Source organism: Tyto alba, unplaced genomic scaffold, assembly GCF_018691265.1.
Source record: "Tyto alba isolate M040663 unplaced genomic scaffold, T.alba_DEE_v4.0 Super-Scaffold_2, whole genome shotgun sequence".
Taxonomy (NCBI): Eukaryota; Metazoa; Chordata; class Aves; order Strigiformes; family Tytonidae; genus Tyto; species Tyto alba.
The window spans coordinates 31,816,697-31,844,642 of NW_024881282.1; the positions used below are offsets into that span (position 1 = coordinate 31,816,697).

General features: G+C 42.6%; 1 protein-coding gene across 1 annotated transcript; it reads left to right on the plus strand.

Moving 5' to 3' along the window:
* The first annotated feature begins 220 nt into the window (after positions 1-220).
* On the plus strand, positions 221-26,825 carry ISX (intestine specific homeobox). The gene is made up of 5 exons (XM_032996717.2): positions 221-392; positions 8,200-8,442; positions 21,051-21,202; positions 25,795-25,911; positions 26,589-26,825. The coding sequence occupies exons 1-5, from the start codon at positions 221-223 to the stop codon at positions 26,823-26,825; spliced, it is 921 nt and encodes a 306-aa protein (XP_032852608.2).
* The last annotated feature ends 1,121 nt before the right edge of the window (positions 26,826-27,946 follow it).

Consider the following 27,946-nt stretch of genomic DNA (forward strand, 5'->3'; position numbering starts at 1 on the left):
CGGGAGCGCAGGTCTTGGTCCCAGGCTGATCAGCAGAGAGGAGCAGGCGCGTGTGCTCACTCGTGGGTTCGCCTTTGTTTCTCCTCCCAGCGCTCCTGCGGGTCAGGCGGGCACGGGTGGGGAGAGACACGCACCTTCCCAGCTGCATGTTTCTTGGAGAGCACCGACAGCCGGGAGAGCAGGAGAGGACTCTCTGCCCCTTGGCCGCTTTGGCAGGAAGATGACGGACCCCCGGGTGTGTGCCGGCCAGGGGAAGCCCAGCCTGTCCTTTTCCATTGAGGAAATCTTAAAGAAACCTTCTGCCAGCACCGCCCTAAGCAGTGAAACCAGGAACAGGAGTAACTACACTGAGAGACCTGCAGCCCTAAAAGCAGGGTCACCCCTAGCCTTTGGTAAGTACCAGTTATTACACTTAATGAAAATACTCCTTTCTTTTTAACCCCCAAAGCTGTCTTTTTTGGTTATGTAAAATTTTTATTCTTTAGCTTTTGTAGGAATCTGGGATTTTCCTACTCAGGTACAAATCATTCATTATATATACAGAAATAATCTTTAAAAAATAATTGCTTTCAACCTCACAGTAGACTGGGCTCTGCTGCTAGCCTTTTGTGGGATTTTGTACATTAGGAAGCCCCAGTGTCATTGGAGAGGTGGGTATGCAACCTGAACATTTACTGCAGGTAGCTCTCCTCAGTAACAGTGGGATGTGCTTATTGTAAACAAATACAACATCCTGGTGTCTTTCCCTTGAAAAAACAATACTCTCGTTATTTAAAAAAAAAAAAAAAAATAATAACTGCCTGTCATAAGGAAGGACAGGCATTCAGACTCGGGAAACTAGCCTAAAACTGCTGCAACTTAATAAAGCTGTTGAAGTTTCACTTATATCAAGAGCTGGCTGTTGTCTGGAATTACAGCCAAATCTCATATCAGTACCATTTTCTGATAAATCCAACCACTCGTCCTCAGGCAGAAGAAATGGTCTGTAAGGGTAATGGTAGCTAAGGAGTGTTAGAACTCAATTGCTGGAACAAGAAAAGAAAAAGCATTTGTGTTTAATCATTTTTCCTTATCATCATGGACACTAGGTCCTTTCATGAACCAGCTAGTGGAAAACTAACATGACTTCACTTTTAGCAAACCAGCAAGTGCATTAGCCTTTTTGACTTCAGTTTCCTCACTTTAGTTACTTTGGCCTTGAGTGAACTTTTACCCCCACATAAATTGTCTTTTTTTTTTTTTTTTTTCCTTAAACAAAGACCAATGACCAACATTTTCTGGATGTACTATTTCTTCTTTTTTAATCTACATCCTCCATGAAAAGGACATGTTTTATGTATACAGACATATCCACTTAACTGAAAAGTGACCTGTAGTTTTGACAGAAGATTTTCACTCACCTCTCCTTCAGCTGCTTTCAGCAAAGCTTAATGCAACACTCTATTTTTTGTAACAGAGAGATCCTTTCATGGATCAAGACCCCATTTCCCAGGACACTGGATGAACCACCCAGTAGTAAGGGAGAGAGTCTTTTCAAAAACCTAGCAGTGCAAGTAACCATTGCTTATTGACATAGTTTCAGCACTTTTTATGACCAGACTGGATACTGACCTGGACTGGAAAGCAAATGAGACCTAAATTGGGAAGGAAACTACAGTGCAGTGAGCACCACACTCACTAGTGTAATTTTAGTCACCAGCTGGACTCAAGCCAAGTCCCACTAACGCTGCATCTCAGCCATGCTTTGCTGGAGATTTGCACTTTCTTGTTCACCTCTGACACAGGGTAACTTCACTCACTCTGTACAGGGCTTGTTTCCTGACCAGGGGCAGAGCCAGCCCACAACACACCTCACCGTTCTGGGAGCCCCAGGCATTGGGGCTGAGTCTACAACCGCTGCCTTTGTGCCAGTACCTGTGACTTTCCGCAGAAACCTGCGTATGGGGAAGAGGGATAGCATGCTGCTGAATTTTCACAGAACCACAGGGTAATTGGGGTTGGATGGGACCTCTCAAGGTTATCTGGAAGTCCAGCCTGCTGCTCAAAGAAAGGGCAGCTTCCAAGACAGACGAGGTTGCTGGAGGCCATGGCGAGTGTTGCTTGGCTGTTTCACCACTGGTACTGTCAGAGGACTGCAGCATTTAGAGGTTTCCTAAAGCTGCCAGTACAGATTGGACCTGAACAACAGCGGACCCAGGCCGCGTTTTAAATGTGGTCCTGAAACAAGGGAGAGCTTGATGGTCTGTAGGGGTGGGCAGGGACACAGCTGGTGCTGGTGCAAGCGTCACGGGGCCCGTGTGCCGAAGGAGCCCAGGTGCCAGCTTGCGAAGGGGGGAAACGCTGGTGCGAGCTCTGTGGGAGTGAGCTTTTGCGAGCCTTCCACCGGGCCCGTGGCAGTCCCTGTGTGCCGCTGGATCCAGAGCGAGACAGATAACACCGCTGAAAGTTAAGTCAGTGCTGTTCATAACACGGACCACGGATCTGCATTTTAACACCGTGAGACTCTTCTCTGGGAACAGAGAAGTGTGGCAGAGAGAGGACCTTTTTATATTAAGTCTGTTTCACGATCAATATGTTGAAGCCCTGTTTCACTGCGTGTCTCGGCTAAGCGTGCCACTCCAAGCACAAGGTCTGACAAATCTGCATGTAGGATGTGGTGGGTTCCTTGGATTGCATTACTGCACTGCCAGTACTGTCTCATCCCAAATTGCTCCACCTGAGAGTACAGTCAGTTTTTCACCTTGAAAGCAATGCAGGCAGAACAGCCAGGCCTTGCCTTTGACTTCACTTCATCACCTAGCCAGAGAGAGACCGTAGCTCTAGCAAAGGAATATAGTGACTCATCTCTCCACTGCTAGAGAGCAAGGTTGGATTAATATACTTAAGGCAATGTGAAATGTTAACTAATGAAAATAGTATAATACACATGAAGATTCACTTAGCAGTCACCGGAGCTGGGAAAATAGGAAAGTGGTAGATATTCCAAAATCTTATTGTACGTTGCTTTTCCATTTGATCAAGGATGTTTAAAAAGGACAATGAAAACAAAGCTTTTTCACTGTTGGTCTCTTACTAACACCAAAGAGATACCTAAGCTCACTACTTTTTGCTTTCCCAGTAGAACTGTCGATTTTTGCAGATAAGGTTTATTTATTTCAGAAGTACAATACCCTATGCTGTTCATCTTGGGGTAATTACTGTATTTCATCAAAGTCATTCAACTTCATGCTATATAACACTGGCATTAAACAAGTTGTGTAAATAGTCAACCGTATCTAATTTGGCTCAGCACTGGCCAAGGTCAGGGAACTGAGATGAGCTAGGTAACTTGTTTGAAATTCCAGGATGGGTCACAAAACCAGCTGCTTTCCCAGAAGTTCAGCAGCAGCAAAGAAGGAAATACTGCAGGTCAGGGCTGAGTTATATCTTATTATGGATTTAAAGAACATTTCCCACATCCCATATGGTATGTAGCTGAGCCAAGCCATGATCCATATAAGAGCAAGAACTGCCACCACACACATACTCATGGCTACCATAAGGTAAATATCCAGCCAGAAATTATCGTCCAGCTCATCTGCTGATCCAGGCATACTTGTCCTGAAGTCTAAATCTAGCCATTAAGAGCTGAGAAGACAAGTGGGACCAGAGGACCAGAAGATGAAAAAATGTCACAAATGAGGGACATAGACAAAGCTTACCCTGGAGTCTTTTCCCAAGAAAACCCAGGGGCGCTGGACCAGATAACTTCTAGAATTGCTTCTAACCTAAATTATCCTATGATGCTTTCACAAAAAGGATGTTGTGATGTGCAGTGCCAGCCTCTCATGGAAAGCTGGGTCAGAACTTGATCATGTAGGAGAAGATCTGTGGGTCTGACTCCTAAGTTCACAGGTTTTTGTGAGTGTAATTCCAGTGGGACTTGGAATAATGAGTGTGGAGTCTTCCCAGGAATGTGTAACTTCCCAGCTGCAGTATTAGCCATTTGTGAGTTTAGTGCACAAACACAACTACTAAATGACCTGGAACTGCAGCTGTTGATCTGAAGCCTACTCGAATTTTTGAATTTTTGAAAGACTCTTACCAAGTTATAAAAGGAAGAGTGAACAAGAAGACAATTTTGTCTTCAGTCTATGCTTTCCCTCTCTTTTTTGTCACAGTGCCTAGAAAGGGTAGCCATGGCCTTTGCAAAGGACACAAATAAACATCCAGCAAATGCTGATCTCTTCCCTAGTGCCAACTCTTTCATTTTAAACAGAGAAGACTAGAAGGCCTAATTCAGGAGAGATCCTTCGAAAGGCACCTACCAAAGGCACCAAATCCTTCTTCTGAAATCCCTGGGAACTTGATTTCAATGTGCCTGAAAGCACATCTGCAATAACTGTTCATTACTCCCCCAGTTTCTGCCAGTGAGGTTCCACCAACAGGAACCAGTATCAAGTCAAGGAGAGCTTGGGATGAGGACATTACACTTGGGAAACCCATAGTAAAAGCAGTAACAGATACAGTAATTTTGTCAGCCTGTGTTAGGCTTCATTATGTTAAAGATATGCAAATTAATAGGAATACAACTGCCGCTTCACACACAAATGTCAATATGGTGATTGTTTACTTCACCCTTAGCAACACTCCACCCAGCTTTATGGTAAAAGAGGAAACAGCTGAAGGAATATAACTGAATAGATACCACCTGGCCAATATCACCAATTCACCTCACCTATTACAAGGGAAAACAGTCCACCTAAAAAAAAAAGTAAAAAAGAAAAAAAGAAAAAAAGTAAAAAAAGTATAGAAGCAAGAGGAAAACGGCACAATAAAAAGCTGCTTGCACTTCTCAGTGGTAGACTCTTTCATGTTCACAGCCTTAGTAAGACCCTAAAATCATAAGCCTTATGCCTACAACAGGTCTATCTCTCTCCAGCGATTACACAAAAAGGTTTAACTGGAACTTAGGCCATCTGAAATAACCTTCTGCTTACAAAAAGAAGTCTCACTATCTTGCCTGAAATTTTCCATCCTTTCTTATGCAATTAAAAGTCAAGCCAAAAAGACCATGACCATTTTGAGCCACAAATCAAAGTAATTTCTGTGCATGACAATAACAAATATCTCATGTTTGTGCCAGGCTGAAATGTCATTGCCAACACTGAAGGGGAAAAAAAAAAAAAAAAAAAAAAAAAAAAAAAAAAAAAACACCTGCATTCCCTGGAGGAATCTTACCCCATGCCAATTCATAGGTATTTTTCAGAACTCTCTGCTGGACTCACATGAATATGCACCAAAAAGTACCAGGTGACCTAAAGAACCACCACTTCAGACAGTCCCCTTGCTTGTTCAGGACAACAAGAACCAGAGGAGGTTGCAATGCAAACAGGACTAGACCTTGTGGCTCCTAACTCTCAGATATGTGCTTTAAACTCAGTATTATCTACTTTCAATCTTAGCCTCCAGAAAACATCACTGATTTTTCCAGACTCTCTTTAAGGTTCATGCCACTCTAGTTTGCTTTTTTGATCTCAGACAACAGATCCTTCCACTCCTTCTTACCAGTTCACAGAGACATTAGTATTTTCCCATCTACTTAGGACAGTCTTCCATTCCCTCCCTGTTTTCTCTTCTTCAGCCTATAATAATTCTATCCATGTTCATACATAAGGTGTGCTCATCACTAGGGGACACGAGTACCTCAGATTAAAATCTGGAGAGGGAAAAGTTGTGTACGAAGGATGAAGACATGTGAAATCCTATAATTTAGAAAATGCCACTGTCATTCTTAGAAAGCTTTAATCACATCCTATAAGAGCATCTTGCTCAGGTACCCTTAAGTTCTACATTACTGTAAGATATAAGCGCCATCAATTCTGTAACATACTCATTTTCGCAGCATCATATCTAGCAAGCGAATGCAACTAGTCCTTAATTTAGGGATGGTAGATTGAGATAGAAATCCTGGGCTAAAACTTGTGCCAACACTGATGTCCTCTGAGTTTTTGAGCAAATCATTTAACCCCAGCCCCATGCTGTAGTGATCATTCCCAGATCTATCTTTCTCCTTCATCCCACAAATATTGTTCAAAACCCCACCTGTTTTCTCACCAGAAAACTCAAACCTAGTTGACCCTAAAGGAATTAAATGAGACCCATTTTGCACAATATGCCTCAAACACAGAGGTGGACCTCATACAAGATTTTTAAGGTCAGCATGGTTGGACACATACAATTGCGTTTAGAAGTTTACCCAAAGATTGGTGATAATTTGAACAATCATCCTTTATTGACATGAGGCTTTGGCTAATTTCCAGAGCTCTTGTAACTGCATTTTCTTCATGTCAGTGTCAGCCCTCTGTAAAATTCCTGTTGTGTGAGCTTTTTACTGAGGGCAGAATTGGGCACTTTGTCTCCAGATGTTATAATTACCGTTGCTCCAAGGCTAGTTACAAGTGGAACTTGTTATTTGGTCAGAAAATAAAACCCTAACAAGTCTAAAAAGTTAGATGTTTGTCAGTGCTAGCTACTGCAGCAGAAGTAAAATATGGAGTTTCTACCAGTACAACTACTAGGGTTCACACCTGCTGTTATTTAGATATGAGAGCATAGAGGGGAACAACCACAGGTGCTGCAAACCCCAGGGCCTAGATGTGTGCGACTGCTCAGGAGTGCAGTCCATTGTTGCATTAAGATTTTAATGTTCTTTAGTGGTAATAGCAGATAAACCTGTGCTGTCACGTTCACTTCAGGGTCATACTAACCATGGAACCTAAATTCCCCGAAGGGTCCATTATGCTTATGTGTTATCTCCTACTCTGCCTTTCCAAGCCAAGAAATCCAGGCACGGAGGAAAACTAGAACATACTCCAGGTTTGCCATTAAAGCAGCACAGACCCAGTTATCTTGTCTCTGAAGAGTCAAGCCTGAGCCTTGATTGCATCTACCAAAGGCAGCGCACGAAGCGCTCAAAATTGGGGCTTATGGTGAGGCTTTAACGTGGAAAAAAAGCGGGTAAGAGAATGGGAGTATTTGGCATACCTCTCCTAGAGTGCTAACAGCCACAGACAGCCCACTTCCTTGAACCACGAGGCTTCCCAGCATGTTATATTTCAGTGCATGGCTTTGCAAGGTCCTCTTGCCTTTTATAAGGAAGAGTAAGGACTCGTTCTCCACTCACGAGGGCAGAAAACTAATCTGAAAGACCTTTGCAGTGCCCCTGCTACAGACAGAGATGATGGTGTTAGTAATAAGGCAGCACCATGGCAGAAGAAAGATTGCGCCTTCTGTGACCAATTTCATCACCACTCGGGGTCAGGTGTCCTAGCACATCACCACTGGTTACTGCTGAGGTTACCTTCAGCTCTCACTGGGATTGTTTATAACACCCATGCTCAAACCTAAGCTAACTTTATGGCTGCTCTTCATGAAAATGGGCTAATACGCACTTATGTTATGTTTGTCCTGTCAACAAGAGTGTGGCGGTGATTTCATGAAGATGAGTTGGCAGTCAATACCTTCCTAGATACCAACAGTGTTGCCTGTCACAAAGGCAGATGGGAAATGTTGACAGCCTAGGCAAAGGCTGCCTTTAGAATTATCCAGTGCCTAAATCTAAGCGGCAGGCAGCCCGGATATAGAAGAAAGGACAAACGGACCTGAATCAGGAAAGACACTGACCTTTAGCCTAATCTCTGGCCCACTGTCCAATAGAGCAGATCTCCCTACAGAGACGTTTAAGAAAGGACCAAATTTTTAAAAGCATTTGGCATCCAGCAAATTCTATGGTGATCTCGCCGACAGATTTTCAGGGCAGCTCTACATCAGCTGTATTTCTGAGTTCTTCAGAAAAGACAGCCACCAGTTTGGATACTGACAGGGAAGCTGAGCTTTCTTGATCATTTGTTTGTGTTTCCTTACTTCTACATTCCTTTTATGAAAATCTTCTACAAGAACCATTGAAAGTTTTAAGGTGGAAGGAAGCAGAGAACAGGCTAGATTTTGGGGTCAAATTCACCAGGATCATGCCCCTGCAACATGGGGTCATCTTGCCATTGATACACAGCACAGAAGGATTAAGGCCTTTTAAATATGATCAGGTTTGAGTGGTAAAATATCTAGAACACACCCATGCTTTTTTTTCCACACAAACTGGAAGGTGTGTGGAACGATGGTTGCTTTATTCAAAGCTGTCTTGTGCTGTGTCCTTCACAGATTCCAGCAGCAGGAGTCAGTTAGACTGTGACTTATCTTCAGCCAAAATCCTTCTTCCTGCCACATGTGTTACACCCATGGTCAGGGCGAAGAAAGCGCAGGCAGCTCACTGCAGGAGACCTACTGACAGCCCAGTGTCCCTCGTGGGTGAGGACACAGGACGTGAACACCTGGAAGGCAAAAGAAAACACCAGAAAGAGGAAGATCAGCTATGCGATTTCACGGTGGACCATCCACTTCATGGTGAGTGCCTCTATATCCAGACTTTCTCCCAGAGTACCCAAAACCACAGCTGTTATCTTACAGTGATATATATGGCAATACCTAGCAACAGACATCACGAAGATTTCTACTGCTAAAGTCCTGGCTGAGTCACAGGGATGGTTCTTCAATCTCACCTTTGAAAACATGGAGACATGGAGACCCACCCTTTGAGCTAAAGATCTAGCTCAGGCCTGCCAACCTTACCAATTTTAGTGATAGGGACTGCTTTGGGTGTTTATTGCCGTCCTACTTGGGGTGGCAATCTACAGAGTTACCATGTTCATCAGCCTTGCACCCCGGGTTGTGCAACGCCCGTTTCCTGATAAATGGGCGTTGCACAATGTGGGGAACCAGGCTGCTGAACATGCCGAATCAGTTCCGTGTGTTCTGTACACCTTGGACCCACTGTACAGGTGATGAAGAGGTCATCAGCGTGTGCACAGGCAAACTGTCAATGTGCAATAGGTCTGGCTTGCAGGATGTGCCAGGCACAGTTTTCAAGCCTGGCCATGTCAGTAGGTCTGCTAATTTCATTAGTTGTGAGTACTGGTAAACAGCAGTCTATCTCTTCGCCAAAGCAAAGGACAATACAAATATACTTTACCAATATGTTGCCCAGAGACTTTAAGCTAAGCAGGGTGCATGCTACGTGAACAAGACAAGATCCTAACAGAGAGACTGCAATTTATTAGTAGCATGTTTTTGTCACATGCTACTAATAATTACTAATAAATTTAAGATCTTTGAGCTTTAGGAAAGGTTAATACAGACGATCACACTACACTCCATAAAACAGGCTCTCGATAGCAAGAGTAAGGCATTTCCTGCATAGTTTACTATTATTCACTCCTTTCTGAAAAGAAAAAAACCTGCTATTTCAATTAAGTCCATTGAAGACTCCTAATGAGCTCGTGTGACCGCAGATGCAGGGTTACTCAGCTGACTTCACTGAGATCCACACATCTTCCTCAGCTCATGTTCTGCAAGTTGGCAGAGGAAACATTTCTTTCTCTGAAATACATTTAAAAGAAAAGCCTTGTTCCTGCTGCTGCTGCTATAGTATACATGAGTCTTGTGACAAGCTGCTGTCACCTCCTCCTGCACAAGACAGCATCTGTCTTGATGCAGAGAGAAACCTTGTAAGATAACCATATATTTTAGCTTACCTCTGCCCTGTAGGCTGCACACAGCTGACAGCAGGAGGGCAAAATCACACTGCCTCCTTGCAGAATAGCCAGGGCTCTGTGTATCTGGTACTTGGAGTTGCCTGTGAGTGCTAAAAAGGAGTACATTTCATGCAGGAGGGAGTCCCCAGCCATGGGGATCACACCAGAAGTGGGAGATGGCTTTCCCAGGCTGACAGAAGGTGGAGGTGGCTGTCCCAACTCAGCACTTAGCCTCATTGACCAGCGCAGTGGTCGGTACCAGCCTCATCAGCAAAGCAGGGGGGGAAGCATGTAATTATCTGCACAAAAATGAGCCAAGCTGAGCAGGCCCTTTGAATGACAAGTTATATTTTAAAGGCGATTTAAACAAAATCCCTCCGTTCCCCGGTGGCAGTGGGGTTTTGAAACCAAGCAGAGGTTTAATGATCTGCCATTTTCTAGGCTACTGGTTCCTGCAGTTGTTGAGCCTTTGATAGAAACTGGCTGAAGGAGAGGGGAGGTTCCTAAAGCACTGGACTGGCATTTTCCCCGTGGTGCACAAACAATGATATTTCGGATCCTGTTCACGCACTGTGTCATTCTTCGCAGAGATCCGGAGGCCTGGGTTTAAAATCCTTTCCAGCAACATAAGCTTCAGCCTCCTTCCTCCACTTTATGTTAGGCTGGAAGAGCTGGCAGCTCTTTTTTTCCTGCCTCTGGCTGTGACAGGAGTCACCTTTCCCAGATGAGGTTGGCAGCAGCACCTGCAGGAGAGGTAGACTGCACCATCCCTGGAAGCAGTCTGTAACTCTTACAGCTCGAGCTGATGGCAAATTACTTTCTGTTTCAATGCCTATCGACTTTGCAGTGCTTCAGACGTGCTTTTGGCATGGCAGTTATAGGCTGTTCCAAATGCCCATAGCATATGCCATGGAGGTGTCCCCAGGACCTCCCTCACAACCACACCAAAGGTGCCTACAAGCACCAAGGGGAACATCACCAACCTGAGCAGAGGGAGAACTTTCTGCTGTGAAAGACATAAGTCATTGGCTGGGCGTTCCCTCACCTCTTTCTCACAGCCCACCTCTATCCATATAAAACACCTGCATAATTTGGGAGGAATAGCACTAGGCTCTGATTAAGCATACACACCTGCATAGTAGTCAGGGAGCAGAAGAAATCAAGCATGTTATACAATCACCTTACAGGCTGGAGATGTGGGGTGTGTCTGGTGCTTTTTTGGATAAGATCAGAAAGATGATGAGGCTATGACAATATGCTCCTCATGGGCAAGTGGTCTGAGATAGCAAGAGCACCCTGACTGTGAATTTGGAGCATATTTCCAGGAAACCCTGTAACACTGTAGTGTTCCAAAAAATTTGCTTTTCCCACAAAATGGCTTCTGCATCTAAGCGGTTTAGAAATGCAGTGTCATTTAAACTAAATAGATTTATGCCCTTATCACAAACCGTTTACAGGAAGCAATGCCTCTTGCACTTTGCACTTAGAGGCTGCACTGTAAGCAAAAAAAAAAAAAAAAGAGAAAAGCCCTCATGTGCTAGAGACATGCTGACAGTGGCATTTAGTTTTGCTAAGCCCCCATTTAATTTGGAAGCCTTCGTTCTGAATGTTGGGTGCTTTCACCTGTGGCCTCCTGCACACAAAGCTCAGCAGAACTTTTTCAGAAAACCTGGTCCTTGGGAAGCAGCACTGGTAAAACCCATTTTAGAAGGAGACCATTCTGAGAGAGGACTTAGGTTGGAGCTGTGGGTACAGACTCTGGGCCAGCTCTCTGTGAACTGATTAATTGCTGCCATTTTGCTATGTGCAACCATCATTGCTGTCAGGGTCTTCAAAACTTAAGAACAATCAGGGCAAACTCTTGTGGCTGTTGATCAGCATCACAGCAACATGTCCATGTAAACACTCAAATTAAATCCTAAGCTTCAACTTTCCTTTTAATTCCTTCTCTCTGCTCTGTGTGACACCCTTGGGACTAGACCAGTTCATAGCAGCTGAGCACTGGAGCTTCAGAGGATTACATGCCCCCATGAGCCTGCCTGACCTACAACAGCTCTTGCTGGAGGCTGCCACATACAAGATCCCATCCTAGATCAGATCCTCATGGGCAATTTTTTTGCAGTGTCTTTTACACATGCTGGGTCTGATTGTATACATTTGTGTGTGTGCGCTGTAACTATTTACATACAAAGGCAGTGGATGAGTGTGCCCAGTGTCGCACATGGGTAATAGTTCCAGTCCTCTGCTCCAGCGAGGGAGTAGGCAGTGCCTTGGAGAAGCCAGATAGCAGCATCACCTTAAGACACTGGTGGATGCCCAGTCTTGTGACATTTCTTCTGTGGGCAATAATTCAAGTACAAGGTAGATCAGGCTTCAGTAAATGGAACTGGCTCCTAATTCCACCAGAAACTGGGGGGTTCAGGCCATGGGAAAAACTGGACCATGTAATTTCCCGAAGCTCATGTTTTCATTATTCGCTGTAGAGGAGGCTGCCAGAATGACTCAACATCACCCAAATATTTCCGTAGCAGAAATCCTCTGTACATTGCTGACTGGGAGCTCAGGGATCTTTTTATTAATCTAATTGTTTTATTATTATGATAGCATCTTTGATCCCAAAGCATATTGACAAACTCTGGCAGTAATTATCATAAAGACAACAGGAAATATAGAGATGATCTCAGTTCTGGAGAACTTCCAGTACAAGTCGTGTCCCTTCTGTACTGATGCCAGTTGCAGGCATCTTTAGCTTAGTGTTTATGTTTTCTCTGAAGCCATAAATTCATTTGTACTGTTCATTTGTGGACAATATGGCCAAATCCATGTACCCCTGTGAAACAGCATGGTTTATCTCTCACAGAACAGTTTTTTCCCCAATACGCTGATTTATCTTGATACATTTATAAAACACCCAAGAGACAATGAAGCACTGTATAATCACAATCCCAGATAAATATCGGCTGCCCAGAATATACCAGTGGGATTGTGAGGAAGGGCACAAACATCCCATTGTCCTGTGAAACAAAAGGAAACAATTCTAAATTAAAAGGAAAAGCAGGAGGGAAAAAAAAAAATAAAAAAGCCTATATATATGATTTGGCTGCCATTAGCTGTCTCACCAGTCTTCTGTTTATCAGTGTGAATAGTCCCTGCAGCCCTCTGTCTCTGAAGTGCAGTATTCCTATATACATTTAGAAATGCAGCAGACCACTGACCTTGTTTTTCTGGGATTATCTGAGGCACTGTTGAAGGCTGGTTCTTTGTTTTTTTCCCTCTTTGAAGACTGACTGTTTATAATCACACCCTGGATATTAAATTAAAGGCATGAAACCTGAATTCTTTACTCCCACCCTTCAGACTGTTCACATGGAAATCTCACTGATATAAGCAAGAACCGAAGAAAGCAAAGCTGTCAGCAGTTAGGGGACTACATAAATTCTGTTACTGTTATTTCTTTGTGGTTTTAGGGTTTGGGGTTTTTTTTAGTTAAAGCAAATGTTAGCATTCAATGCTTTCCTCGAGCAGCCCCTTCTTTCCTGGGAATTTTGGATCCAAAGGCTACATTACACAGGACCCAGAGGTTAATTTGCTCCTGCTAGTCAAATCTGTGTAATGTGACCGCTTGTAAAGTTGATGGCACATCTTGATAAGTTTATTTCAAAGGTCTTACAAGTACTTACTGGATTCTCCTAAATTGTCTGAGAACTTTTCATTACAACCCTGGGACTCGACACTTTTAATTACTGTTCTTTGAAATTGAAGGCAGGCTGCTTACCTACTGCATTAGCCACTGCTTTATGCTGAAATGGGAAACAGCAGAGACTACATACTAAAATAATGATGGAATTATGCTTTCTTGGAGGGGGCGCAGACTCTGAGACAGGGATGTAAACAGCACGCCTGATTGACATCAGAAGGCTTGAAGGTACAAATAACCACAAAGAGCAGAAAGAAAGTAGAAAACAGGCTGTCTGTGAAATCTGCAATCAGCTCAGCTTTCTCCATGGGCAAATGACTGGTTTCTGACAAAGGTGCTTGACCAGAGAGTGTAGGAAAAGCTGTGGGGAATCTGTTTTCCTTGGTAAAAACTGTTACTGGATGAGGCTGGCCACTGCTTTTAAGGTGAAGTTTGACAACAGCTGAACAATCACAGAAAGTACGTTTCAAGCTTGAGATTTAGCTAAATGGGGAAATTACACATATGCCTACCCCAAATCCACTTTGACCCGAAGGCATTCATGAAGGTGCAGGTCATTTAGCCTAGGTACAGAACTGATAGCAGGTGATGGAAACTAACCCACACCTCAGTCAGTTGGGAGCCCTCAAACCATGGCCTGCATCCTTCTTCCTCCAGGTATTTTACCAACCACTGCCTGCGCCAGTTATGCACACCACCATTTCAGGGCAGCAGCATTTGTAAACACTGTCATCATTTTGCTGGCAGAAAGGAAGGGTTAAATTCACCAGGGGCTCAGGTTGATGGTGAGCACCATCCTCTGCAACGAACTGTCCACATGAATGGTTTCATACGTGCCATCTACTCCTTAACAACTCCTCTGACAGGCAGACTAAGAAACTCCCCTGACCACCACCATACAGCTTGCTTAAACAGGTTTCTAGCCTGGTATTTTTAGCATTCCTGTTCACAGCGTCTCAAGTCTGTACCTCTCGGCATTTCAGCCTTGCTGTCGGGTGATTAGGCACTGTACTCTGCACCAGGGTGGAAACAACTCTCTGTCAAGGAGTTGTGGACTGAAGGGAGGAAGTCAAGCCTTTAAAAGTTCAAGTCATGCTGCTCTGTCTTAACTTCGGCAGTGCCTGAACGACCAGCAGCTGGATGCTAAATGCTGCATTTTGCTAACGGGAGGCTCTATCCAGAGCACATTGTACCTATCCAATTAGGATCTGTCTCGCTGGCTATGCCAGTCCTTCTTAACAAAGGCTGAAAACCCACTTTAATAAAAATTAGCCACAGTGCCATGCTCACACCTAAATATTGCAGCACAAGCTCTTTTGAAAGCTGCAAGCCACCTTTTTAACTAGGAGAGGGACTGCCACAGGCACATCTCTGTACACAGACAAGCACGTTTTGTCCTGATGCCATCATGACTCTGTAATAACTCTTTGATAGAGTTGCAATTGGCTTTTTTTTTTTTTTTGCTATGGGCTTGGCTGCCATGAGCAGAATGGCATCACTAGAGAGCAGCGTTCAGAAAAGCCACAAGAAGGAACCGACTGGGAGACCCACATATCTGTAATTGGTTGAGTTAAAAAGAAGAGAGAGAGGAAATTCTTTTAAAGAGGCTAAAAGGGAAAAAACAGAACTTAATCAGATATAATAAGGCTCTTTTTCAATGCTTCTGAGTTTCTTTCTGAAAAACAAATTATACAGTCCACTTTGTTACACAGAGAAAAATATATTTCTGAGGATATGTAGCTAAAACCACTTGATTGCTTATGTAACTGCCTTCTCTCTTCTTGTCAAAGAAGTAGCAAAATCTTTGGATGTAGTTATCACATACCATAAGAGTGTGTCCGTCCAGAAACAATAAAGACGTTTGCAGCAAGATAAATTGATCCCACCAGTTTCCATCTACCTAGATTTCATACTCCAAAGCAAATATGTGCCAGCACTAACTTCCAGCCCTTCCCTTGGGTTTACAGCTCCTTACCCATCCAGTGTATGCACCCTTGCAATGAGACCAAGTAGGCTGGACGCAGTCTTAGCCCCTGCTCATGCATTAAGTGCAAATGGGAAATGCAATTGCAGGGATCTTCCTGAGGTAACATTTATCTAGGTGGTTCAGGTATGCAGGGCAGCTGAGAAACAGCAGTGCAAGATGTACCATAAGCTATTTGCCTACTACAGACTACAGTCCAGAATGAAATTGCCCAAGTATGGCATTGCTGCAGCTGCACATATTTACTTAACAAACTGAGAGACAGCAGTAGTCTTTGGTATTGATTTGCTCATCTCTTCTAACTGTGTTATACTGGATAATGGAAATAAGCTGTAATACACTACGCTAAAACTGTGTAAGTATCAATTGCAAATCAGACTCTTTGAGCTGTGCATAGTATTAAAGCCTTAGATTTCCTTAGTTTTTAGGAAGGAATGATGGGGGGGCTTCAGTCCATATGGATATTGGAGGTCAGAGACCACGTAGTAAAGTAAGTTGGGAAGGACCTCTGGAGACCATCTTGTCCAATCCCAACTCTAAGCAAGGCCAGCTGAAATCAGGTTGCTTAGGCCTTTGTCCAGTCAAGTTTAGAATATCTCCACGGACTGAGACTTCTCAGCTTCTCCAGGCTCACATCAGACTACCTTCATGGTGAAAACACTTTTTCCTATTATGTAATCAGAATTTTCCTTGCTGCAACTTGTACCCATTGACCTAGTCCTTTCACTTCTCACTTTCAAGAAAAATCTGTATTTCTACAAAGTTCAGATGTTTCAACTTACCCCAAGTCTGACCTAGTAATAAAGCCAGTTCTGCAGAGGACAAATGGACCCTGTTACTGAACTTAAAGGAGCTATACCGCTTTATCAATGTGGAGAATCTGGCCCTTCCAATGTCAAAAGTAAGGCAATGTATAGACAGCTGTATCTCTAAGCATCTTCAGAGGCTGACATATTTAGCTACCTGGTATTTTCAGGCTTGGTTTCAGCAGTCAGCTAACCTGCAAATGACTTTCACAGAGCATGAAAGCACACTTGAATATCCTCAGCTTTTACATAGAAAATAGCTCAGGAAACTTAGACAGAGTCTTATTTCCCCAGAGACTCTAGAGCCACGTTTGTAAAGCCAATGTTACACTTCCAACACTTTCTAGTCTTATATCTTCCACCCACATTCTTTATTAGACTGTAATTCTGAATGCTGTTGTTTGCTGTGGGATCTCTAAGCTAAGGTCCCAAGGCAAAAGGAAGTATCAAAGCTACAGTCAGAGAACGTTTCATCTTGCAAGAGAAAATGTTAACATGGAGTCCCAGATTTTTTATATTTTTTAATAGTTGGGTTTTTTTTAAAAAAAAAAAAAAATAGAATGACTGATTACTTAAAGAAAAAAATGCACTCTTCTAGATTTACTACTGGCAAAAGCCTTGATTAGTTCGCAGGAGTCCATTTTGTTAGCAATTTAATTTCATTTCCATTTGAAATCAAAGCTTGTCCTTCAGTCTCTACTGGCCAATAGCTGACCTCATGCTATTGTATTTGTTTAATATGATGAGTTTCAGCTTTGAAAAATATGGTTTCAGTAGGATTGACACTTCTGAGCACTGTGTAGACCCTTCCCTTATGTAAGAGTCTCATCTGTAAAACAGTTCATCTTTCAAGAAAGAAAAATGTGGAGGAGGCACGAGTGAACTGGTAGGGAGTTTCTTTTGCTCATCACCAAGTTATCTGAGTCATTTTCATACCAAAGAAGCTGATATGAGACACCAGCAACTCATGAGCCTATTCTCTCTGAAGCCATGCTCTCTAGTCCTGGACACTTCTTAGCTGCCAGTGGGAGAGAATACAGTACAAGATATCTGACATATCCATTCTGCATTCCATCTCCAGCACAGTTCAAAAGACTGTGTGGTTCAAGGCAATGGATCTGGCTCTCAGGCACCATACGACATCCCAGCTCAACTAAAAGTTTCTTCCCAAACTTACACCAGGTATGCACAGCTGTGTGTGTCTCTTTATTCTCATATCTTCTTTGTAGGGTAGACTTTGCAGCTCCTTCTAGACTTATATTCTCCACTACTGAGTTTGTTCCATATCTCAACCCTGTAGAGCTGGTATTGCATTGCTTGTAACAGCTGATTTTGTGAGTCTATCGAGGTTGATCAATCCAATGAACTCTGTACCAAGTGTCCTGCCAGCACCCACAAATTTTTAAGATGGTAACCAGGGATAGATACCCACATTATCATCTCTGTCTCTGGTGTGTATGAACTACTGTCTATGAGGAAGTCCTGCAACTAGCATGGTCTGATAATGTAAACCATATCTTTCTAGCTCAGGCAGTATTCTCTGGTTTGGGCACTAAAATTCTTGACTTATCTTTGATTCCCCATTACAAAGAGGAGATGATAGCTGTCATCATATGTGCTTACAGGCAGTAACTAATGACTGTGTGTTTGTATGATGCCCACTGTGATCCAGCTGGTCTTTGGCATTCACTTCAATCCCATCATGATCCCATCCAGTCATCCCAATTCTGCAGTCTGGTTAATGTATGAGACAGAAGGGTATATACTGGACTAAATCATTATTTGCTCTATTCTGAGAGAATACTAAAGAACACCCTTATTTTTATTATTTGGTGTGACATTTTGGTTTTAAAATTTAGACAGTTTCTTTCTTGCTTTGTATAGTCATGAAATTATATTTCAGTTCATTAATCTAATACTTTCTTTTTTTAAAAAGTACACTGGGATTTTTTGCTAATTCAGAAATCTTCCAGGAGGTAGGAAGGTCTGTCCTCTTACTCCTGAAGGTTTTCTGATTGCTAGAAGGTACATAGACTGCCTGGGCATACAAAACCTGGCAGGACAAGAACCCTGCCAGCATCCCAGTTGTTTATGTACAGTTGGGACCACAGGAACAAGGAGGTGGTCGCAGTTTGAGCTTGGATCTCTTGCTCCACTCTGAAAGTGCTGGAGGTAGACTGCAGCTTCTCCCAGGTTTGTGGAACCAGCCTTCTACCCTGGACAGGGGCAGGAGCTTAGGTCATTGTTCAAGGAGACGTACAGGACATCTCAGGAAGGCCTCAAATTCCTGAGACCATAACAAGGTCAAGGCAAACTTCACTTGTTGTCAAGATCTGCTATATTAATTGCCATGTGCTAGAGAAATATAAATACCATACATTGTAATGATACAAATACAGCAGAGACATTCATTACTGTGTGACAGAACATGATGTTCTTGACAAAATATCAGCTTGATACTCAATCTTACCTGTCTGCAGTATCTCCCAGGAGGATATGGAGGCCAGTCCCCACAGACTGTGAGGTGAAAATCTTCCAGACAAAAGACACCAGCATAAACTGTTAGCTCTATCATATCTACAGAGGATGTAATGTCCTGAGATTCATATTCTCAGCACTGATATTTCTCTTTTAATACATATAGCAATAAATCCCCCTTACAGATAACTTTTGTGAAGGTTCCAGTAGATGCAACTTTGTAATCAGGGTTTCTTAGGAGAGGGTGCCCATTGCTATCTTCAGCATAAATGCACAAAAATATTTCTCATTTCAGATCTCTGCCCCAGTAGTGCCAGCAAGATTCAATGTAAATAACATTTTTCTCTAGGGGCTGAAGCCAGCACTGCAGTCTAATGAGTGGTAGTACTTCAATAGGCCAGTGAAAAGTCTAATAATATGGATTTAACTGTGTTGGACATCAGCTTTATTAGGCTGTTTCTGAGATACAGGAGTATTGACAGTGTTTATGATAAATGATGTTCCTCAGTTATTCTTGCATGACCGGTTTCCTTTCAAAATACCTGAAAGGTTTAGAAAAGATTAAATATTTACAATGGAATATATTCACTTACTGGTCCCCAGGTATCATGTCCTAGTCACCTTCCTACTAAGTCAATGGACAGAATTTTTTATTCCTTATTTTCCGTGTCAAGAGAGTTACAATGAAGTTTTGATTACAGAATGAAAAGTTATTTTCTAATTGGCACGGAGCCCAGTTTATATTGGACAAGGCATTTAGTTACCTTTTTCACTGCTTTAGCCCCCAAAAGGAAAAGTTTATGCTAATGGTTGTACAAAAGGGAAAAAAAAAAAAAAAAAGTATAAAGATTCTTTGAGGGACTAAGCTATCCTTCCCTGGTTAACTATTCCCATTAGGAAGTGTGTGTATCTAGTTACATAGTATGAATTGTATGAACTGGTAGTTGTCATCAGACCATGGAAGACCAAAAGCAGTTATTCAAAAAGGTCATTTTTCATTTTCTTAAGCAACATGGTGTCATTGCCAATTACTTCAGATCACTGAGTAGCAAACTCATCAGAGTCACTAGTGATATTAGAATTTTTATGTTCTTATCAGGCTGCAGTTTTCCAAGCTCAGTAGAAAAATCCCTGTGCCTCACAATGCCTGGGACATGGCTTTCTGTGCTGGTCATTCAATGTCAACTGGAAGATATTCCATCTGTGCAGCAGGGAGGATTCAAGCCCTGCGACGAGGCTGAACTCCACATTCTGCAGATCAGTTGCCTTAGACCTCACTTCTGCTGCTCCTCTCTCCTCCTCCTTGCAAGACATCATCCCTTCAGCATCATTTCAGAGCAACCTAGACCTTATTCTAATCTACACCAAGCAGCACAGAGTTCAAGATCTGAATAAAATACCCTGGTGTAGGAAGTCATTTTCAAAACAGTGTAGGAGCACCGAGGGAAGTCTTTAGTGTGGTCACACCACATCAGGTGAAGGAATGGGGCACTCTAAGAGTCCCCTTCGGAATTTGCAGCACCCAGAGTTACCCATATGCTGCTCCATGGGTTTTAAGGCCTTGTAGTTCTTAAGGTTAAGCTTGTTTATAAAGTCCCCACACCACAATGGTGACATCAAGAGAATACCATGACTTTTCCTTGTAAGGTAACATTTTCTATGCCACTGTCACACTGCAGTAAAACTGATGGCTATCCCTAAATACTGCCAAAGGAATGGTATGGGAAGAGAGCAGCAGTCAGTCAGTCTGGAATAGCTGACTTCCATCCACAGCATTCATGCATTTTGGGTACTCTTTGATCTTGATGGCATACAGGAGCAGAAATTCATCAAAATTGGTAGAGTGACAATGGAATAAAAAAATACCTGAGAGCTTGAGGAAAGATTAGTAAGACCAGTATGACAGGAAAAGATAGGGATGTAAAATTTATGAGCTGAAAGGAAGATGGTGATTCGTTACAGCATGAGAACAGCACCAAGGCAAAACGGAGTATCTACTCTTTCATTCCACTTACTTTAAGGATTTCTTCACAAGTAGCTAATAAGGGATTATAAATTAGCAACAGATGTGTGCATGTGACAGACAAGGAGCAAAAAGGGGTCAAAGGTTGTTCCAACACGAAAGGACTTTGATGACAAACCCACTGCAGGGCTGGCATGGTTAAAATATATAGGTTCTTTGTAGCTGTTGACATGCAGTGGATCCATGGAATTAGCACTGCGAATGGTCACTTTTGACTCGCTGCTTGAACAATAAAAGAGTTCATTCATATTCACTGCTGGGTCAGGAGATAGTCACCTATGGTAAGTACATCTCTAGAAGGTGTTGGAGGTGCCATCCTAGCTGCATAACAATTTACTGTACTTTACTCCAGAAATTGCTGGATATATGAATTTTCTTGTGGCCCTGTGGCCTTTTCCTATAAAATGCGATACACCTTTCCTTGTTTGCACAGTTGAGAGGAAAGGGAAACGGAGAATCCGGACAACGTTCACAGCTGAGCAGCTGCAGGAGCTGGAGAAGATTTTCCAAATCACTCACTACCCGGATGTCCATATTCGCAATCAACTGGCAGCAAAGATAAACCTCCCAGAAGCCAGAGTTCAGGTACATTGTGTCTCCAAAAGGCTATGCTCACTGCACCAATTCTTTATTCAGAGTACATTCCTAATAGTTTATGACTGGGTGACAATGCTAATGAAATATGTGACCTCTCTGTTACCTTACAGAGGAGGCCAGTATCACTCTTCTCCTTTTACAAATAAAGAAAAAAGTATTTGTCACCCAGCTGGGACTAGCCAAATAGGATTAATCAAAGAGTTAACAGGAGATCTAAGCATACTAGATGCATAACAAATAGGAGTTACAGATGGTTATGAGCAACCTGTTGGACTCTGTAGCAACAGAGCGGCCATTTATTAAAATATTTATTAATCTTTTATCAACCTTTTATAGACTAGTGTACATCCAGTACAAACTGTCATCCACATCCGTCTTCTACAGGGTCTCAAAAAAAGTGAAAGTAACTGCCCAAATGAAAATGCTTTCTGTATTTTGATATCACAGGCTATAAATGCTCTGGATGTAATTTCAGTGCATGGAAACCAATCCAGTTTCCCCCAGCTGTAATGTAGTCTCGCTGACTGAGCTCAAAATTGACCCCAAATGTTTGCTGCATATGAAATCTGCTACATTAAAATATACATACCACTGTGTATTGGAATTTGGTGTTGTTTACCAGACGCTGTTGTGATGATTTTTTCACAAGGCACTTTCTGTACTTGCTATAATGCTAGAGTCCTCAGTGTACTTCTATGCACATATCCCACTCTAACAATCAAAGTTCAACACAGAGCAGTTTATTGACTATGACATGCCCGGGACTATCGACTAGCCATGATGATACTGCTTCATAGGTGACAGGGAGAATTGGAACAGCACAGCCATAATATGCCCATTAGCGACATCAGTGCACTCACAATGCATTTCCAATGGTAGAAAGCACAAGCTGGGATACTAGTCAGTGTTCCCAACAGAACAACAAATCACATGAAAGAATGGGATGATCTGATATTAAAAAAAATATTTATAGTCTGTAGGGGTAAAAATAAAGAAGAGTTATCATGGGAAACATCAACCTGAGATATACACAAAGGAAGTAAAAAGCCCCTTGTGTATATATTGCATATGGCAAATTCCCAATTCAGAGAGAGTTACACATGACACAGGAAATTCTGCATTTGATCTCATCTTGGCTGATAAAGGTAAACTGGGCACAAAACTAAAAATTATCAGTAACGTAGGTACAAGTTACAAGTTTTTGTAATTTTGATTGATTGCATTTGTCACATAAACAGAGTGCGGAGAATTCATATATACTTTTGGTACTTTGAAATAATAGTTTTGACAAAGCTAAAAGCAGTATAAGTCAAATCACCTCAGAGGGATAATTTAACTGGGAAAAAAAAAAAAAAGTGAGCAACAATTGTGTAACCAAATGAAACATTTCGTAACTGTGAAAAACTTGTGTCCTCCAAACAAGAAACAAAGGTACGATTTCTGTGAAGCAGTCTAAGTGGATAGATGAATTATATCCCTGCACATGTGCATGCTTACATGCAATGCAAAATGAAGAGTGCTGGGTGAGTAAACATTAGAAACCATAAATTATAAAAAATGGATAAGCAAAGCAAATGGATACAGGCCAAAACTTTGGTCAGAAAAATTAAGGATCATCAGAAACTCAATAAAAGTCCATTAAGAACAAACAAACAAAAAAAGTGAACAATTATATTGATCTGTTACTTTATAGAAACAGTGGGACTGTCAAGGATAATGCAGAAATGGCAAAGATGTTCGGTCATAATTTCTGCTCTATCCTTGGCAATGTCAGGTAAGGTGGTAGTGTCACACAATGATGATGAAACACCTTCCATAAAGACAATGTTGAACAGCTGCTGCTGCAGACAGATATTTTTAAATCCAGAATTCTAGGTGACTTACCTCCAGGAGTTCTTAAAAAGCTGCTTGAGAAGCACTTTGGGTCATCAGTGTAGGTATTTAATCAGTCCTGGAGCACAAGAAACATTCCAGGGGCCTTGAAGAAATCTAATGTTGTGTCAGTATTTAAAGGGTAAACAGGACAATCAGATAATGACTGGCCTGTCAGCCAAACATGTTGGCAAAACAGTGATAAAGATGATATGAGTTTCTGTTAATGAAGAATTAAAGAAAGGGTAATATATTTAATGCTTATCAACACTAGTTTATGGAAAATAGATGTTGTCACTCTCATCTTTTTATGATGAGTTTATTGGTGACAATTTTAAACTGAAAGAGGGTAGATTTAGATTGGATTTAAGGAAGAAGTTCTTTACGATGAAGGTGGCAAGACACTGGAGCAGCTTACCCAGAGAAGTTGTGGATGTCCCGTCACTGGAAGTGTTCAAAGTCAGGTTGGACAGGGTTTTGAGCAAGCTGATCTAGTGAAAGGTGTCCCTTCCCACAGCAGGAAAGTTGGATTAGATCATCTTTAAAAGGTCCCTTCCAACCCAAACCAATCTATGGTTCTGTTGTTCTATGGTTTTATGATTCATTTGGTTGATAAAGGTAATAATATTGATGGCATGTCACTGCAAGGACCTTGCCTTGGTCCTACACCCTGCTTGGATTAAGAAAACAGAGCAGATCAAATGGCATGTGCAAGCAGACAAAAACCTAGGTCTGCAACAGGTGTCCACTTGCAAATGAGGACATTTCAAAGGCAGTTTCTCGTTGGAACCATTTACTGACACGAAGGTGAATTTGAACTACACAATCAGTAGAATCTTTAATGATAATGCTATGAAATGGTAAGAAGGTTAGGGGAGTGGAAAATAATGAAAAGGCTGATTCTTTAGTACAGCAAGCTCTGGATCATTGGTCATGTGTCTGCAAGAGTACGACAGGCAATCTTACAGAGCTACAGATGGAGGCCATTCCTACAATATGTGGCACATCACCCTCCCTCTGGCCTCTGTTTTAGCCCTTGTTTCATTGGAAAGCTTGCTGACCACTGAGAGGGCAAATGAGTCATTTGTGAAATCTCAGGCAGGATTAAGGAGGCACTCATCACTGGCTTTAGCACCGGTGTGACTTTCGTAAACAGACATGGGAACACTGTGTCTGTCTCAGTACCGTAGCTCAGGAACACTGGAAAAATGAAGGTTAGTAGCGTGCAGAGAATAAATTATATCAGTAGCTTGATATCTGTGGTAGACAGAGCATGGATGAAGAGACTTAAATCCCAGTAAAAGAAATTCAGGGTGGGCACTGAGAAATCATTTTAGGGGTAAAGGTGTTGGAGAGCTGATTGAGCAAAAAAAGAGCAGTTCAGTCTGTGAACACAGCTTTCCCTTTATTAAAAAAAAAATATATATATATAATCCCTGAAGGGAGGACTTTATCCCATGTGCAGACTTTGGAAGGAGCACTTCAGAGGTTGAATTTTGGCTTCAGTTTCCTCTCTGCCCTTAATCATTTTGTCAGTGTTAAAGAGGAGTGACTTTTATGGTGCTGTTTCACCATACAAGTCCTGCATGGTGGAAAGGGAATGGATCAGTTCATACAGACTAAGCAGTTCTCAAACCCATGCAAACCCAGATAAATGAAACTGTCCTTTCAGTAACCTCAGATACTGCTAACTATGAGCGATATAGCAGAGGGCTCCTGATATTCCCAATAGTTCCTGGGCAAGAGATGCAGAAATAATTAAGCTGTTCATTATTTGGTTTAAAATACATACATATTTACATCCAGTAGCATCAACACCTTGTGTTCATGTGAACCTCTTGCTTACATTCAAACAGCAAGTTCCTAAGCCAGTTAGAAACTACAATGGAAGGGGGATTCAACTTTTCACAACATTGCAGCAAGATACACTACTGTGGCTGCACAATAAATACTTGTGTGCCTCAGCCAGAAGCCAGATTGGCCAAATCACCTGATAGATGGAAGAAATTCTCCTGAGAAAATTAGTTGTCTTTTTTCCAGTGTGGAAGGGATAGTAGATAACATACACAGGCTGCTGAGTGATTTAGAAGCTTTCATCCCCTTGGGTCTTTTTCTGAGGTCCCTTATATGAATTTCAAAATGTTACCCACTAAATGTGGGAAGAACCCTGTTACTACATCTCCACTGGTGGCACATTTTTATTGCAGCCCAGCAAAACATCTAGGTGGGCCTTTTCCCATTCTATTCACTTGGAAACAGGGTGAAGGAGCAACAAATGTCATGCAAAATGTGTCATGCAACAAATCATACCTCCTAGGGAAAACAGAATGCCGTGTGCCTTGACTGCTGCAAAGCTTTGACCGCAAAAGGATCTGACTTCCCAGGAAAGCCCTGGGAGACCTGCTGCACCTTGTGGCACTGTCTTTCCTTGAACAGGGAGATCCTAGCTCTTCTGTGAGCTGAGAGAGAAAAGAGGCTATCACGATAGTCCAGAGATCCCACATGCTATGCAAAGTGTGAAAGGTGCTGTGTCGAACCCAGTGTTTTCATTTAGATTCAGGTTCTGAATTTAGATTTTAGGTTCTGCTGAGCTGGAGGTCAATGTTTTCTGATGCTCACTTCAAGAGAAGGGAAAGTAGTTGGATGTGAGCAGTTCCTCCTTCATCTTCTGTTCATTTCTGTGCCTTTTCTTTTTTGCCTGTATCCAGATCTGGTTCCAGAATCAGCGAGCAAAGTGGAGGAAACATGAAAAATTTGGCAACTTTGGTGGCCTTCAGCATCTGACAGAAGTTGATTTCATTCCTGCTCCCAAGTCAGATATTACAGTGAGTATCAGAGACTATGTATAAAGCCACTGAGGGAGAGATAGCTGTCTTTCACCAGGTCACCTCTTCACATGGGACTATCCCAGATAAGGAGGACTGGACAAGACAAAAATGGCAATATGATGAAAAGAAATCCCAGAAAATATGGACAAATAACACATTTTTTCATTAAATTAAACCTGTTTTGTAAATATGCCATGAAGTGTCTCTTGCAGGATGATCCTTCCCCATTTTACTTCTAAATCACTTCCCTGTAAATCATATTTTGACTCAAAGTATCTTTACCATCAGAAATTTTCTGAACAGGAAGAAATACGACATTTGCAGCCACAAAGCCATGTTTCTTTATAGACGGTTTCTCTTTACAATGCCTAGCCTTGTTAGGCTGACCAGTGCTTTTTGCCCTTGACCCACGTCCTTGCCAAGTCCAGGACAGTTAATATTATCAAGGTTGGCACACAGGTTCTTTCCCTGTCAGGAGTTTTTCCACAGCTAGAACAAAGGGCATTTTGCCTTGCTCCCTGGGTGACAGCACACCACTGGGTTTTAGGGAGTCTATTCTTCTAAGCTTTTCTTCTTAATTACTGAGCACCAGGGAAACAAATTAGGTTGATCGCAAATTATATCTAACTAAGTCTGTATTGATTCACCTGAGACTGCATTTTTATTCTTGAAAGGCTCCTAGCTTGATGCCAAGAAAGCTCGCTGCTACCATCCCTGCTGTGGGATACTACTCACCGCTACAAGGGCAGCTGACAACTGCCTGGCTGCCCAGCACGCTCTCCTTCGTCCCCCACCGCCTGGAGCTGCTGCCCTTCCCAAAAACGCACTTGCTCGTCAATGTCCTCCCCCCTTACGGCATGCCGCTACCCCACAAGTTGGAAAGGAGCAGTATCTGCGCCAGTTCCACATAGAGAAGGATACGGGGGAGTGGGTGACTTTGGGGGCCTGCTTTTCTCACCCATGACCATTCTGGGGGTGTGCGGGGTCCTTTCCACAAACAAGCCTGCCGGGACAGTGGGTGGCCTGTGGTGCAGGGTCAGCCGGCGGCGGGAGTTGCCACCACAAGTCACCGCAGCCTAGCGAACGTGGGCGAGAGCCACCATGGACCGGGAAGGAGCTCCCCGGGGAGCAGCCATGCTCTGTAGAGACCCAGCCGCTCAGCTGAGAGTCTCTCCCTGGGGGGAACGATGCACCGAGCAGCCCTGCAAAAGGAATGGGGGATTTTACTCGGCCCTGAGACAACACTGGATGACCCTATTGTGCTGGTGGCTTGGGGCAGCCAAGATGTCTGCGAAGAGGTGTGCATAGGCCCAGGGTCCAGCCAGAAGGGCTTTCCTCTACAGGTTTAGGTCGCTTCCCTCATCCTTTCTGGTCCTTGTGCACTGCGGGGTACAAAGAACGTGTTTAGGTCAAAAATCAAATTTTCAATATACTTTTTTCCAAATAGTCAATGAGTGAGGGAGGTGGGTTTGATTTGCTGTCTGTGTTTTGACTTGAATAAAGGGACACGAATACAATTTGAGCTAAAATATGGCAGTCTGAGAGGAGTAGCAGTGCTGAGCTCTGGATTTGGTACCATGAGTCTCTGGGGGCAAGAGAATTCTTCAGCTGGTTAATTAAAATGCTTATGAGGAAGCCTCTCTTTTTTTGACCTGAATTAAGAAAGCTCCAAAACTCCATAAGAAACAATAACAAAAAGAGACAGTCTGAGTTTAATTTGCTAGACATAATAAGATGGTATGACCCCACAGTTTGGTTTAATTGTACATCAATAATGAGATCGGCCTGCCCACTTACAAAATGTCTGTATGCCTTATTATTTACATAATATTCATTTCCTTCTGACATACAGTGCTTTTTTTCCCCCTGCTTTTTCAGGATCCAATCCTGCTTCCACTGATTTTCACAGGAAGCACTGCTGGAAAGCACTGTATAAAGGGTTGCACCAGCTTCTGTCTTGAAGCCACAGCATATATTGCACACTGACAGGGGAAACTACTGAGAAAAGCCATTAAAATGTGGTCTTCCTCCC

Excerpts from the sequence above, each read along its gene's own strand:
- ISX (XM_032996717.2), top strand. The coding sequence starts at position 221 with ATGACGGACCCCCGGGTGTGTGCCGGCCAGGGGAAGCCCAGCCTGTCC. Across the intron at positions 8,443-21,050 it reads GGTGGACCATCCACTTCATG|TTGAGAGGAAAGGGAAACGG; the intron begins GTGAGTGCCTCT and ends TTGTTTGCACAG. Across the intron at positions 21,203-25,794 it reads TCCCAGAAGCCAGAGTTCAG|ATCTGGTTCCAGAATCAGCG; the intron begins GTACATTGTGTC and ends GCCTGTATCCAG.